Source organism: Elephantulus edwardii, unplaced genomic scaffold, assembly GCF_000299155.1.
Source record: "Elephantulus edwardii isolate Elephantulus edwardi_28Jun2011 unplaced genomic scaffold, EleEdw1.0 scaffold00053, whole genome shotgun sequence".
Classification (NCBI taxonomy): Eukaryota; Metazoa; Chordata; class Mammalia; order Macroscelidea; family Macroscelididae; genus Elephantulus; species Elephantulus edwardii.
In genome coordinates, this window is record NW_006399803.1 from 15,480,417 (window position 1) to 15,496,807 (window position 16,391).

Below are 16,391 nucleotides of genomic sequence, written 5' to 3' on the forward strand. Positions count from 1 at the left end.
ATGTCATTCTTGGGAGGGTGGAGGGATAGTGTGAGAGAGGAAGACCCTCTGTGAGATGGATTGACTCAGTGACTGGGGTAATGGGGGTCAGTGTGTTAGAGATAATGAGATTGGCACAGGACAGAGCAGGGTTTAGGGCTGTTGTACATAGGGTCACTTTGATTCACAGACGACTCAACAGCACATAACAACAACAATTAGAAAGTCTGTGAGCAGTAATTATTGACTACGAACTTGCACTGATAGTTCTTTAATGATTAGTAATCAAAAGACCTCTTTAAGTTACAAAAGCAAGATGCGACTCTGATGACTAAGGTGCCCCTAGTCTAATCAATTTTTTACAATGGTTTCATATGCATGCAAAAGTGGAGCAATGAAAATTGCCTGAAATTTTCCCTAGGCTTTGCTATTTTCAGCACACATGAGCTCATTACTTCAGTCATTGTGTGAATCTGTTTTGTAAATGGTCTTCCTCTCTTAAGTTGACCCTCTGCCTTTCCAAGCTTAATATCCTTTTCCAAGGAATAACCCCTCCTAACGACATGCCCAATGTATATGAGACAAAGCTTCACAATCCTTACCCCAGTTCTCCTGGAGATCATCATAGCCTTTAAGCACTTAAATTTCTGAGTCTCATTCCTCCTCTTCTCAATCTGATTTCCACATGGGTTTCCAGTTCTACCTCGCATCCCTTCCCTGCTCCTGAAAGCCTTTTTTTCCTGTGCTGTTTAGTGCTCATGGTTACTAAAAATACCTGTGTCTTTTCTACCTCTTCTCAAAGGTTTCCTTTACCATCCTGCTGTCACGGAAATGTGGCTATCCTTAAGAATACTGATTCTTTTGTTGTCTTCTAAGTTGTTGCTAGTTGTTCCTAACACCTAGTGATCCTCTGGATAACAAAAAGAAATGATACTTGCAACTGCACCATCCTCATAATTATGGCTGTGCTTGAATCCATTGTTGCAGCTACCGTGTCAACACATCTTATTGAAGATCTTCCTCTTTTTTTTACTTAACCCTCTACTAAGTGTGTCTTCTGGTATTGTATCCAAAGTATGTGATACTAAGTCTCATTGTGCTTAACCTTCAAGGAGCATTCTGTCTACCCTTCTTCCAAGACTGTTTATTTTGGCAGAACATGACAAACTCATTACTTTTTCACAATTGAAAGGTATCAATTCTTCTTTGGTCTTCCTAACTCACTGTCTAACTTTCATACACATATGAGGTGACTGAAAGTACCATGGCTGGGTCAGGCACACTTTAGTCCTCAAAATTACACCCCTGCTCTTTAGCTCTTTAAAGAGATCCTTTATATTTGTAATTCATTGTAGAATTTCTTAACCATTGCTTCTCAGTAATGCATGTTATCACTCATTTGTTCTGAAGGCAGAGTACCAAACCTTTGCTGTTTCCAAGTCATTTCCCCTCTGTTCTTTCCAGTATTTACTCAGACAACATCAGATGACAGTCCCCATTTCCTTGTGCAAACTTAAGGCTCTCTCTTTACTGAAGGACTTTCCCCGTGTCAATGCTGGAAACTCTGTTGGTGTCATGATAGCCATATTAAGAATCCCAGACTGAGGACCACTTTCCACATTTCCAGATTACAGGCTTTATTATCTCAACTCCAGCAGTCCTTTGACACACCAGGGCCTGCAATTTATTGATTTTTCTACTACCTTGTTCCTCCTTACTCAGTTTAAAATCTATAGATAATTATAATCGTTCCTTTGACTCTAAATCACAGTCCTGCTGAAATCCACTTCTCTTTTTACTCTGCATCTGTGTCTTGATGCACTGAATGTGGTTACAGTAATATAAACACAAGGCTGTTGATATCACTTTGAATTCATGACCTCAGATTGACTCTTAGTATTTTTTTATTTTATTTTATTATTTTTGTGTGCGTGTACCGTCAAATCAGATCTGACTGGTACAGGAGGAGATTGTCCCTCCTTCCCCGGCAGAGCATCTGGTGGATTCGAACCGTTCGCCTCTGGGATTGTAGTTGCAGCTCCTTGCCACTAGGCCACCAGAGCTCCCCTGACTCTTAGTATTTTAACATCATCTTACTGTCCTACCCATTCTCTACCTTCTTAGACAATTATTTCATACTTCTTTATTTTCAAATTTCCAACTCCTCCCTAGCCTCACTCTCAGCAGACTGCTTCCTTTCTCTCTGAGAAATATAAGCAAGAAGAACATTGCCTCCAAAAGTTTTATTACAAGTCCACCCACCTTTTGGACTAAGTGCCTATTTTCTCTGTCTCCTATCCTATTATTACAGCTGCAGCTGTTTGTGCTTTTGGGTAAAACCAGCCCCTCCACTTGTATACTAGATCTCATGTCCTGCTGCCTACTTTCAACTATATCACAAATTTCCCCCACCTTCCTGGATTATATCTATGCTTGGTCTTCTTTCAGTTTGAAGAAGAAAACAATATTCTCCTGACTACACTCCCTGCTGTAGTTATGGCCCTATTTTCATTCCTCGTGCAGAATTCCTAAAAAGAGTTGCTCAAACATCAACTATTTTCCTATTGCTCTCTTTTGAACTCATACTAATTCCTGTTTTATAGACGTCACTCCACAAAATCCACACTTGGAAAGTCCGACAGTGCCTTCAGAATTGCCAAATCCTCAGTCCTTTTCTTCCTTCTCACATTCAGTATTGTTGGTTGGCGCTTGTTTTCACAAAATACTTCACTTGTTTCCAGAACATGCATTTACATTTCCCCCACCTCACAAGCTAATTCACCTTTGCCTTCAAAGTGGCTTTTTCTCATTTTCCTAAAAATTGGAATGTCTAGGGATTTCATTTTTGGACCTTTTTCCTCTCTAGTAATCTTAATTTCCTTAGCGAGACTCATGTATTTAAATACAAACCTCTTTACACATAAACGCCAAGGTCTACCAGTGAGCTGGGGTTCAAACTCACACAGGCAGCTCCCTACTTGACATTTCTAGTTCAAGTAGAATGAATTCAAATTTAACATGTTCGAAAGCATTCTCCACCAAAATTTGCTTCTCCCAGTCAGTATGCATTATTTCAATAGATGAAGGCATCATTTTATAGTTTCTCAAGCATTACTGCCTTCTTGTGCTTTTTCTGTGCCCAAGATGCCAGAAAACCCCAACATCTCTAGCTTTAAAATATATTCCAGATTAAACCATTTTTTACCATTTTGATCCATTACTAATTGATTTAGGCAACAGTCATCTCCCTCTATATCTCTTTCCATCAGACTTTGTTTCTCCTACAATTTATTTTCACTTTCATTCTAGAAAGGGTTAAACCAGGCTGCTTGCTCCTTGTAGGCAAGGATTCTGAAGCTCCGTCAGACATACTTTGGACATGTTGCAAGGAAGGATCAGTCTTTGGAGAAGGACGTCATGCTTGGGATGGTGGAGGGTCAGCATAGGAGAGGAAGACCCTCTATGAGGTGGACTGATACAGTGACTGGGGTAATCGGAGTAGGTGTGTCGGAGACAGTAAGATTAGCACGGGATAGAGCAAGGTTTAGGGCTGTTGTACATAGGGTCGCTATGAGTCGCAGGTGACTCAACAGCACATAACAAACAACAACGTGTCAAAGAACAATTTGTACAATTATGTTAGCATATTGCTCTGTGCACATGATCATGGTTCTACTTAAAGTAAAAATAAGTGATGGTCTGCAATGATGGTCCAAGATCATAGAAAGTCAAAGGAAAAAATGTTATTATGTGAGGGGCTTCATTATATTAAAACAAAATGGTATAGGGACAGAGGAGTGAGGGTGGGCAGGTGGTGGGCGTGGTTAATAATAGGGTCACACAATTTGATGGATGGAGGGACAGGTGGGTGGGTGAAGCATATAGGAAAGATCCTGTGTGAAAAACAGTTTATGCAAACTTTTGTAAATAAAGCAGGATATTTTAAAAAACACTGCTACAACAGAAGACAAAATGGTGCAATGGGCTGAAAAATTTGCACATAATTTGAAGACACTTCAAAGATGTTGATGATAGCAGTGGGCCTCTACCAGCACCTCTTTTATTCAATTTCACTTTCATTAGAGGTTTTCTAGTCAAATATCAGTATTTGAGACATACTGGTGTATAGGAACAAAGGAAGCTCCTTACCATTATTGTGTGTGTGTGTGTGTGTGTGTGTGTGTATGTTGATTGTTGTCAAGTCAAGGTCAACTCATAGTGACTCTATGAACAAAAGACCTAATTCCCTTCCATAGCTATTATTGTTTCTCCAAGCTCATAGAGTTTCCAGAGGCATGTGGTTTAGGAAGTGGATGCCACTCCTGCTTCCCCAAAAAATTTAGCACAAATCTATTCTTTTTTAAATTTCATGTCTAGATTTTTCCTATATAGCTCCTAAAATGCCAGGTGGTTTATAGTTTTGTTACGTATATGATGTATTTATTTTTTAAAAATCTCATTGGCTGTTTTTGGATGCCAAAAATAATTAAGCTCTCTGTCTTGGTGGTCAGGAGTTGTGTTGCCAACTCAAAGGCAAGCAGTTCAAATCTACCAGCTGCTCTGTGGGAGAAAGATGGGCAAACTCCTCCCATGATATTTACAGCCTCAAAAAACTAGCTGAAGTGTTGCAATCCACAACCCTTTTTCCTGGAAGAAATGAGCACAAAGAAACAGACACACATAGAAGACAAGACAGGACTGCTGCAAAGTAACACACACACAGACGGGACAAGAAAAGTAGCCTTCCAGCCTGCCTCGTTTATTTATTTATTTTTTTATATAATCTTCCAAAAGCAGTCTAAGTGCAGACACTCATGATTTGGGGAAAACTTATTTACCAGAAACTAAACTTGCTTAGACTTGCTTAGCACAGAATATTCTCACGGAATCTTTCTTGCTTCCATATCTCTGTTTACCAGAAGGAATAAGACTATGCCTTAGGAAGAATGTTCTTGGACCTCGTGTGCAAGCGTCCAAGGTCCCCATCTGTTTGCAGACTCAAGGACACATTCCTCTTCTGATTGAGGAAGGCCAAAGAGACACCTGTGGGCAGACTGTTTCTTTATTAACCCTTTTGGCTCCTTCACTGGAGTGTCAGCTATGAGCCAGTTTCAACTTGACAGCCTGTAAACAACAACGTAAGAGAAATAAAAGGATCTCTGGTTCCACAGTCTGTAGTGTGTTGTGCTATTCTTTTTTAAAAAAAAATTATTTAATTAATTTTAATGAACGTTTACAGAGATTTTGGATATCCATTCATTCATTGTAGCTTTTTTCTCCCTGCCTACCCCCCCACCCCCAGTTCGTTCTTCTCTTTGAAAAGTAAAAGAAAAATTTTTTCATTGATATACAATCCCCTTTCCCTTTCACAAGAGTACACTCCACTATGCAACCTTCATCCTGGACTCTTGTCATAACCATAATACCCAATCATATATCACTTTTAAACTGGTCTCTCCCTCATCTGTTTCAATGCAGTATACATAATTTATCCAATTTTTCTCAGTCTCACCCCAACCCTGATGTCAGTCCCTTTCTACAACAGTGGCACTAATGCAGTATTTGTCCTTTTGTAACTGAGATATTTCGCTCAGTATAATGTTCCATGTTTATTGCAGCTTTGTTCACAACAGCAAAGAGTTGGAAACAACCCAAGTGTCCATCAACAAACGAATGGATAGAGAAGCTCTGGTACATTCACACAAAGGATTACTATGCTGCATTGAAAAACAAGGAATTCATGCAATATTATTCAAAATGGATGACCCTGTGCTGCTATTCTTATGAATCTGAAGTAAATTTGTGGTAGTTAATGTAATTTTAAAATAAAAATACAAATAGGTGGCTTTAGTAGAAATTCTTTTTTGCACAGTCGAAGAGGTTGAAAGTCTGAATGTTGAGGGAAGACTTTCTTGGGGAAGATCTTTGTCTTGTCAGCTTTTGTTTACTGGTTCCTTTGATATCTCCATGTGGTTTGATATCTATCTTCTGTTTTATATCTCAAAGGAGACTTTAGATACATGTTTTTGTATACTGTTGAGTTAGAACCAACTCACAGCCAACCCTCCAGCAGATTTTCAGAGGCAGTGGCAATCACATGGGATGAGATTCCATCTTTCTTCCTCAAAGCAGCTGGTGGCTTTGAACCATATATCATTGGGTTGACAGGAAACTCCTTACCAGTAAGACACCAGAGCTTCTTAAAATATATTGTAACTAATGGAGGGATGTAGGGTGTTAATCATAGGTTGCAACAGTTCGATGGGTAGTTGGGGTGAAGGAAGTGGGAAGGATCTTTTGTGAAAAACAATGTATTCAAACTTTGTAAATAAATCGGAGTAATATAAAAAATAATTAAAAATATATTGTACAGTAATCCCCCTTTCAATATCAAAGAGTACTTACTCATTCCTATGGGAGTTCTGGTAGCTCAGCAGTAAAGAATTGCAGGGGACGGAAGAAAATGTGTGACAAGGAATGAATAAATTTTTTTAAAAAAAATTGTGCTGCCAACGGTAAAGTAAAAAGTTTGAATCCACTAGCTGCTCTAGGGAAAAAGATGGGCACTCTCCTTTCATGTGATTTTCTGCTTCTGAAAACTCACTGGAGGGTGAGTTATGGGTAAGTTCTGACTTGATGGTATTCTTCAATAAAAATAACAACTAGTTCACAAGCAACTCGATGGCACATAACAACAGCAACACTTCACAAATGAGATTATAACTGTAAGCATAGAGATTAGGATTTATAACATGAATTTTTATTGGGGGTACACAATTCAATCCATAACAGCTTCCAACTACAAGTCTGGCAGCTTGAATTCATCCAGAGGCTTTTTGGAAGAAAGATCAAAGATACTTCCTTGAAAATCACAGCCTAGCTCTACTCTGACACAAATGGAGTCTCTGTGGGTTAGGATTAACTCTGAAAGGGATTTGTTTGGGTTTTGTTGTTGTTGTTCTTTATTTCTTGTTCTGTGAGACTTTCCTATATGAAAGAGTAGAACTGCTCATCTATTCTTTTTGATTGTCATCTTATGCAAGCAGATCACTATGCTGTCATTTAAGGATTTTTTCTGTAAGTCTGCTCAGTCATCCAGAACCTTCTCCAACCATCCCTCCTTTCCATTCCAAGTTTCTCTACATTTTCTTTCATTATATACCATTATTATTTGCAAGCAGGAATGAAATTTATAATGCATTTATTGCAGAAGACAAAAATTCTCACCACTGGACCAGTCGGTAGCATCAGGATGGATGATGAAGAGATTGAGATTGTTCACAGCTTCAGTTTGCTCAGCTCCACGGTCAACACTCTTGGCACCAGTAGCCAGGAAATAAAAAACTGTATTGCGATGGGAAAGTCTGTGGTTAGGGACCTCTCTAAAGTACTCAAGAGCAACAGTGTCTCTCTGGAGACTAAGGTGTGCCTGATACAGGCCATGGTTTTTGCAATCACTTGTTATGCATCAGAGAGTTGGACAATGACTAGGGAGGATAGAAGGGGAATTGACGCCTTTGAGCTGTGGTGCTGGAGAAGAGTACTGAATGTGCCATGGACTGCCAAGAAAACAAATAGATTCACCCTAGAGAGGGTTAAACCAGGCTGCTCCTTGGAGGCAAGGATTCTGGGGCTTCACCTGACATACTTTGGACATGTTGTAAGGAGAGACAGGTCTTTGGAGAGGGACATCATACTAGGCAGAGTGGAGGGACAGCGCAGGAGGGGAAGACCTTCTATGAGATGGATTGATTCAGTGACTGGGGTATTCGGGATGGGTGTGTCAGAGGCCATGCGATTGGCACAGGATAGCAGGGTTTAGGGCTGTTGTACATAGGTTCACTATGAGTTGTAAATGACTCGACGGCACATAACAACAACAACAACAACAACAACATTTTAATGGTTATTTTCATTTCTTCCAGATGTGAGCATTTTTCAAATAAAATCTTGGCATTTCTCTCACTAGTTCTTGTCGGTAAGGGCCTCACGCAGAGCAGAACAGAGACCTGAAGAATTCAGCTCGGTTTGCACAATCTCTGCTGTGCTCAACCATGCAGTTGCAGCCACTGTGTCAATGAATCTCATAGAGAGTTCCACTCTCCTTCTCTGCTTTACCAAGCATGATGGTGTTTTCCAGGAGTGGCCACTTCTTATTATATGCCCAAAGTATGTTTGAAGAAATCTTGTCAGTCACACTTTATGGGGTCTTCTGGCTGTACTCTCTTATAACTTCTCTAATAAGAAAGGCAGAATCATACCTGATTGGTGAGATTGGTCAGATTCAACTTCCACTGGGCCATATTTAGAAAATTATATTTACAAAATTATATTTACAAGGGGGCAACTTGAGCCATCTCTGGCTTTTTGTCCTTTTTGAAAGAAGGACCAGGTATCTTCCTCTTGCAAGAAGTAAACATGTATGGCCTGTAACTTTTTTGTGGATGTATTGTCAAATTTGTGTCATCATGACGGAATTGAGGTAAGGTTAAATTCAACTTGAGGGATAAGCAGAACATTTCAGTGTGGTGTATAAGAACATATCAATTAACAAAACTTCAATTCCCTGCCATAGAGTTGGTTCTGATTGTAGTGATCTCCTTTTAGGTGTACAACGCTGTAAATCACAATGAGAGGAGACTGTAATGTTTCTCCTGAAAAGTGTCTGATGAATTCAAACTGCTAGAGTCACATGGGCTTGTGGTTAGCAACACAAAAAACTGTGAATTTTTCCATCAGAGGTCCTTAACATATTGATCGACTGTTATATGCTGTCAAATTAGAATAGATTTGTAGCCCACCCTCCAGCAGATTTTCAGAGCCTACTCAGGAGCAACAATGTCTCTCTGGAGACTAAGGTGCGCCTGATACAGGCCATGATATTTGCAATCGCTTGTTATGCATCAGAGAGTTGGACAATGACTAGGGAGGACAGAAGGAGAATGGATGCCTTTGAGCTGTGGTGCTGGAGAAGGGTACTGAATGTACCATGGACTGCCAGGAAAACAAACAGATTCATCTTGGAGAGGATTAAACCAAGCTACTCCTTGGAGGCAAGGATTCTGGGGCTTCACCTGACATACTTTGGACATGTTGTAAGGAGAGACAGGTCTTTGGAGAGGGACATCATACTAGGCAGAGTGGAGGGACAGCGCAGGAGGGGAAGACCCTCTATGAGATGGATTGATTCGGTGACTGGGGTAATCGGGATGGGTGTATCAGAGGCGGTGCGGTTGGTGCAGGATAGAGCAGGGTTTAGGGCTGTTGTGCATAGGCTCGCTATGAGTCAGAAACGACTCGACGGCACATAACAACAACAACAACAACAAATCACACAAGAGGAAACGACCATTGTATTGGAAACAAAACTCCTTACTAAGTCATAAGGTCTCTATACAAGAACTGTAGTTAACTTAAGCTGTTTGTATTTAGTCAATTAATAACTTTGTTAGGGGAATTTAATATAATGGTTAAGAACATGGACTCTGGAACAGGAATGTCTGAAGTCCAATCCCAGTTTTACTCTCTGTTTAGCTACATGATGATTTGTGATTTAGCAAACCATTCTTTATACCTTATCAAATCTCTGAAGTCCCAGATAAACATGATAGCTCACATTTAGGACTGGAGTTATGTATTTTGTTGATATGTTCCTGTTATTTGCTGTCAAGTCAGAATCACCTCATAGCTGATCATCCAGCAAGTTTTCAAAGGCTATGAATCATGTTGTTGTTGTTGTTGTTATGTGCCATCAAGTTGAATGCAACTCATAACAACTCTATGCACAATAGCTCTAAACCCGGCTCTATCCTGAGCCAGTTTCACTGTCTTTGATACACCTATCCCCATTACCCCACCAATCCATCTCATCTGGGGTCAATCCATCTCATCCCGGGTCTTTTTTTCCTGTGCTGTCCCTCTACCGTTTCAAGCATGATGTCCTTCTCTGAGGACTGATCTCTCCTGGCAACATGCCCAAATATAGGAAATGGAGCTTCAAACTCCTTGCTTCCAAAGAGCAATTTGGTTTCACTCTCTCCAGGACAGATCTATTTGTTCTCCTGGTGGTCCATGGTATGTTCAATGCTCTTCACCAGCACCACAAATCAAAGGCATTAATTCTTCTTCTGTCATCCTTAATGATTCTCCAGCTCGCTGACAGAAAAATAATTGCAAAGACCATGGCCTGGATCGGGCATACCCTAGTCTCTAGACTAACATCATTGTTCTATAGAACTCTGGAGACATCCCTGAAAGCAGCTTTTCTACATGTAATATGTCACTTGATTCCTTACTGCTGATGCCTACAGTGTTGATTGTGGGGCCAAGCAAATTAAAACTGTCAATAATCTCAATCTCTTCACCATCTATCCTGTTGCTGCCAATTGACCCAGTAATGAGAGTCTTTGTTTCCTTGATGTTAAGTTTCAATCCATATTGAAGACTGCAGTCCTTGATCTACTGAAGCAATATATATCACACATATAAATTAGGTAAAATAATTCCCAAATGGGCATTGAGCAACAAATGTCTGTATATGTCATGATGTGCATAAATTTTACATTTTGTTATTTATTAAAGAAGACTGTGTGATATTACATATATACTATTACTGTATTATACTATTATATATCACATATATAAATATATCTATGTATGTTTTTCTTTGCAGGGAATCAATTACTTTTCTGTAAAAACCACGTTTTGGAATTTAAAGAAAACATGCAACGTTTAAAAAACAAAACTGAAAATAATCGCCAAGAGATGATGGAAGTTTTAGATACATTGAAACATCAAATTACACAGAGAGACTATCTATTAAGAAATTTAGGTTTGTTTTGCATATGTTTTGGGACATGATGGGTTTACATTTTGTTTTTTGAAATTTAGAATTTTGCCTTGTGAAGTTTCTTTTGACTATGGTCTTGCCTCCACCTATATGCTTCCACTATAGTCTAAATGAAAGCTACACTACTTGTGTAAACCTGCAGTGGCTCCCCTTCACGGCAGGCTAAAAAAATCCCATCTTTTGCTGCCCTAGTGTTTTCAGGCTTTCTGTAACACTTAACCCCTGTCAACCAATGACTGGTTAGTTCTCTCTTCTATAGTTTTGCCTTTTCTTGAAAGTCTTAGGAATATAATTAATTCACTTTGTGTCTGCCAGAGACTAGCTTCTTTGACTTGGTATAATTGTTTGAGACTCATCCAAGTGGTTACATGATCAATTGTTTGTTTCTTTTATATTGTTGAGTTGTATGATGTACAAAGAATGCAGTTTGTCCATTCACCCATTCAAGAACATTTGGGTTATTTCTAGATTTTGGTGATTGTAAATAATGTTACTGTAAAGATTCTTGTACCATGTTTGAGTATGTTTAGTATAAATACCTAGATGTAGAACTGATGATTAAGTGTAAGTTTAATTTAATAGAAATGAACATATTGTTTCACTGTCTTCTGGCCAAACCATTTGTTTTATATATATTAGGGATCTCTGGTGGCTTAGTGGTAAGAAGTTACACTGCTTCCTCAAAAACATACAATTCAAATTCACCAGCTACCAGTTACTCCATGGGAGGATAGGCAATCTTACCCCATAGGATTTACTGCCTCTGAAAACCTACCGGAAGGTTCTAACTCAAAGGCACATGTTGTTGTTGTTGTTAAGTGCCATCGAGTCGCAGGTGACTCATAGAGACCCTATGAAGGAGAGTCCTCGATGCTTGGGCAAAGGCATACACATGCACATATAATATACAATAGCATGTATATGTATATGTATGTATATATATGAAATCATTGATTACTGTATATATGTTATATACCACGGATTATTTTGTATATTATGTTGTAGAACACACTTAGAATAGGCTAACAGATATGGCAACTGAAATTTGGAAACACAAAGGAGGAGGGACATGGAATGAGAGGAGCATGAATGTAGGAAAACTTGACATTGTTAAGAAAGAAATGGAACATTTTTATTGACATATTAGGTTTTGGCAAAGTGAGATGGATTGGCATGGGACATTTTGAATCAGATGATTATCTGATCTACTATGCTGCAGATGAAATGGTAAGGAAAAATGAGGGGCTCTCATAGTTGAAAATGTCATTTCTAGATCCATCTTGAAACACAATGTTGTGAGAGACCAGATAACACTCATATGCATACAAGGAAGTCTGGTGAATATGATTATAATTCAAATATATGTACCAACAACTAGAGCCAAAGAGTATTTCTACCAACTTTTGAAGTCAGAAATCGATCAAACATGCAAACAAAATGCATTAATAATAATGAATGACTGGAATGAAAAAGTTGGGAACTGGGAATAAGGATCAATAGTCAGAAAACATTAATTTGGTGACAGAGTGAGACTGAGGATAGAAGCATAGAATTTTGCACAATCAATGATGTATTCATTGCAAATAACTTTTACAAGAAACACAAACACAGGCTATACACATGGGTTTCATCTGATGGTATGCATAAGAATCAGATCGATTACATCAGTGGAAAAGATAATTGAAGAAGTTCAATATCAGAAGTGAAAAGTAGGTTAGGTGCTGATTATGGAACAGATCATCAATCATCAATTACTCCTATGCAAATTCAAATTAAAGCTAAAGAAGTTAAAATGAAATCTACAGGAATTAAAATTTGATCTTGAGTCTATCCTCCATGAATTTAAAAAACAACGTAGAGATTTGAGGCCTTGAACATTAATGAATAAAAATCAGAAGAACTATGGGAAGATACCAAGAATTTCATCCATAAAGAAGGCAAAAGACCATTACCAAGACAGAAGAAGAAGAAAAGACCAAAATGGATGTCAGAAAAGACTCTGAATATTGCACTAGAATGCCAAGAAGCCAAAGCAAAGGGAAGAAATCAAAGAGTTAATGAGCTTACCATTATTGTAGAATGAGTATGAGGACCCTAGGATTAGGGAGGGGGAAAGCACAGGGCTGAGGATTAGGGGGGTGGGTGATAATTATATGATCACACAGTTTGATGAGTGGAGGAAGGCGGTGGTGAAGGAAATGGGAAAGATCTGGTATGAAAATCAATGTAAATAAGCTTTGTAAAGAAACCAGTATAAAATAATAATAAGAAAAGTTTAAGGAGCTGAAAAGAAAATGTCCAAGGGCAGTTCAAGAAGACAAAGCAAAGTATTATAGTGAAATGTGCAAAGAGCTGGAGCTGAAAAATCAAAAAGGCCAAACTCAACATTTTTTTAAGCTGAAGCAACTAAAGAACAAATTCAGACCTCAGATTGCAATACTTAAGGATGCTATCGTCAGAATATTGAATGATCCAAAAACCATTAAAAGATGATGGAAGGAGTATACAGAGTCATTATACCAAAAAGAATTATCTGACACAGAAGAATTTCAAGACACAACTTATGATCAAGAGGCAATGGGGATGAAGGAGGAAGTGCAGGCTGCTCTGAAGGACTTAGCAAGAAAGAGGCCCCAAGAATTGATGGCATACCAATTGGCATATTTCAACAAACTGATGTTGCCCTGGATGTGTTCATCAGGTTGTGCCAAGAAGTCTGGAGGACAACTACCTGTCCAACCGACTCAAAGAGATCCATACTTATTCCCATTCCAAAAAAAGATGACCCAACAGAGTGTGGAAATTGTAAAATAATATCACTAATGTCACCTGTGAGCAAAATCCTGCTGAAGATTATACAAAAATGACTGGAAAAGTGCGTCAACAGAGAACTGCCAGTTATGCAGACTAGATTTAGAAGAGGCCATGGCTCTAAGGACATCATAGCGATTGTGAGCTGGATCTTGGCTGAAAGCAGAGAGAACCAGAAGAATGTCTATGTGTGTTTCATTGACTTTGCAATCACAACAAATTGGCTCTCCTTGAGGAGAATGGGAATCTCAGAGCATTTGATTGTGCTCATGCGAAACCTCTATGCAGACAGGAGGCAGTCGTCAGAACAGAGCAAGAAAACACCGTGTGGTTCAAAATCAGGGAAAGAGTGTGTCAGTGATGTGTCCTGTCTCCGTATCTTTTCAGTCTAGATGCAGAACAGATCATTCGGGAGGCTGCGCTCTATGAGGAAGAATGTGGCATTAGGATTGGAAGAAGACTAATCAATAGCCTACATACGCAGCTGATGCAACCTTGCTTGTTGAAATTGAGGAGGACCTGAAGCACTTGCTGCAGAAAGTCAAGGACTGCAGTTTTCAATGAGAATTGTGGGCCAAACAGCAGCATCACGATAGATGAAGAAGAGATTGAAGTTGTTAACAATTTCAGCTTCCTTGACTCCACAATCAACACTCTTGGCACCAGCAATCAGGAAATCAAAAGATGAATTGTACTGGGAAAATGCTGTACAGGGAACTCTCCAGAGTGCAGAAGGGCAACAATGTCTGCCTAAGGTATGCCTGATTCAGGCAAATTACTTGCAATTGCATGAGAGAGTTGGACAATGACTAAAGATGACAGAAAAATTGATGCTTTTGAGTTGTGGAACTAGACAAGAGTATTGTGCAGACCACCAAGAAAACAAACAAGTTTTCTTAGAGAGGGTGAAATAAAATTTCTCCTTGGAGGCAAGGATTTTGAATCTCTGTTTCACATTTGGACATGTGGCCCAGGAGGGAACGGTCGTTGGAGAAGGACATCATGCTCAGAAGTGTAGATGGACAGCGCAGGAGAGGAAGTCCCTGGATGAGATGGATTGATACAGTAATTGGAATAATTGGAGTAATGGGGTTAGGTGTTTCACAGTCAGTGAGACTAGCTCAGGACAAGGCAGGCTTCAGAGTTGTTGTACATAGGGTCACTATAACTTGCAGGCTACCTGATAAAACAATAGCAACTACATCAAAAGATTAATCACACTGGGAAAATCTGCTGTCAGGAAACTCTCCAGAGTGCAGAAGAGCAACACTTGTCAGTCTAGAGACCAAGGTGCACCTGATCCAGGCCACAGACTTAGTGATTACTTGTTATGCATCAGAAAGCTGAACAATGACTAGAGATGACAGGAGGAGAATTGTTGCCTTTGAGCTGTGGTGCTGGGGAAGAGTATTGAATATACCATGGACTTCCAGGAGAACCAACAGGTTCATCTTGAAAAGGGTGAAAACAGGCTGCTCCTTGGAGTCAAGGATTCTATAGCTTCATCTGACATACTTTGAGCTTGTTGCAAGAAGGGAACCAGTCCTTGAAGAAGGACATCATGCTCGGAAGGAACAGCACAGAAAAGGAAAATCCAGGATGATATGGATAAACACAGAACTGGGACAATGGGGATAGATATATCGGAGTCAGTGAGACTGACTCAGGACAGGGAAAGTTCAGAGCTGTTGTACTGTCTTGCTATGTGAAGTCACAGGTGACTCAACAGCACATAGCAGATACTCCTCCTCCTCCTCCTATTACTACTACTATTTTGCTGCTGTCTATTTCTTAAGTCTGTTAACCTCTGTTTTATGTGTTTTGCAGTTCTACCATTTGGTGTGCAGATATTTACTAGGGATATATCCTCTTGTTCTATTGTGCCTTTAATCATTATATAGTGTCTTTCCTTTTCTCTTATGGTGGTTTTCACCCACAAGTCCATTTCATCAGATCAGAGATCAAGATTGCCACTCCTATTTTCTCATGATATCATTTGCTTAGTATAGTTCCCCCTCCTTTTAACTTTTAGTCTTTCTTCTTATTTCTTCAATGTATCTCAATTTGGCCACATATTGTTGAGCCTTGTTGGTTTGTTTGGGGGTTTTTAAAATCCATTCTGCTACTCATTTTCTCTTAATTGTTTTTAAATATTACCTTTAAAGTAAAGAAAATATGTAATCTCTGAGCTACTTTTTTTAAGCCCTAGATTTTTAATTATTACCATATAATGACAATGTGTGATTTAAATTATTAATTGTCGTTAAAGTTTAAATAGGACTAGAGGGGGAATTCCATGAAGCTATAAATTCAGAAGCCCTATTGTTTTCTTTCTTTCAGGTAAACATAAAAATGTGGACGCAATGGGTAAGAATAAAGCAATATCTGATATATTTGAAGACTTCAAGATTTTTTTGCCTCATCTACAAAAAGTAGATAGAATTCATCCTAATGTAATTCTTAGCAAAGGGAAAAAAGATGGTAAGAGAACTTAAAAATGAAAAACATATTTTTCTCTCTGGAGACATATTAAGTTTTAACATATAATCCATTAGTATGCTCAGACTAGTATGTAGTATTTACCCATCTTAGATTCATTTATACAACTAGAAATATGGTTGAATGCAAATATAATTTTAACACTAATGCTTTGAAATATGTCATGTACCGGAAACCCAATGGAGATTGCCGTGAGTTGGAATCAGCTTGATGGCAGTCTTTTTGGTTGGTTTGGTTTTTGTTTTTAAAAGTT

At 38.9% G+C, this 16,391-nt stretch overlaps 1 protein-coding gene across 1 annotated transcript in view; it reads left to right on the forward strand.

Annotated features, from left to right (window-relative positions):
* The window catches only part of LOC102852614 (glycosyltransferase 54 domain-containing protein-like), a 68,607-nt gene that overhangs the window by 11,573 nt on the left and 40,643 nt on the right, over positions 1–16,391 (forward strand). Inside the window, exons 2-3 of the mRNA XM_006887045.1 lie at positions 10,652–10,810; positions 15,980–16,120. Coding sequence (XP_006887107.1) covers positions 10,652–10,810; positions 15,980–16,120 — 300 coding nt within the window. The remainder of the gene's footprint in view (positions 1–10,651; positions 10,811–15,979; positions 16,121–16,391) is intronic.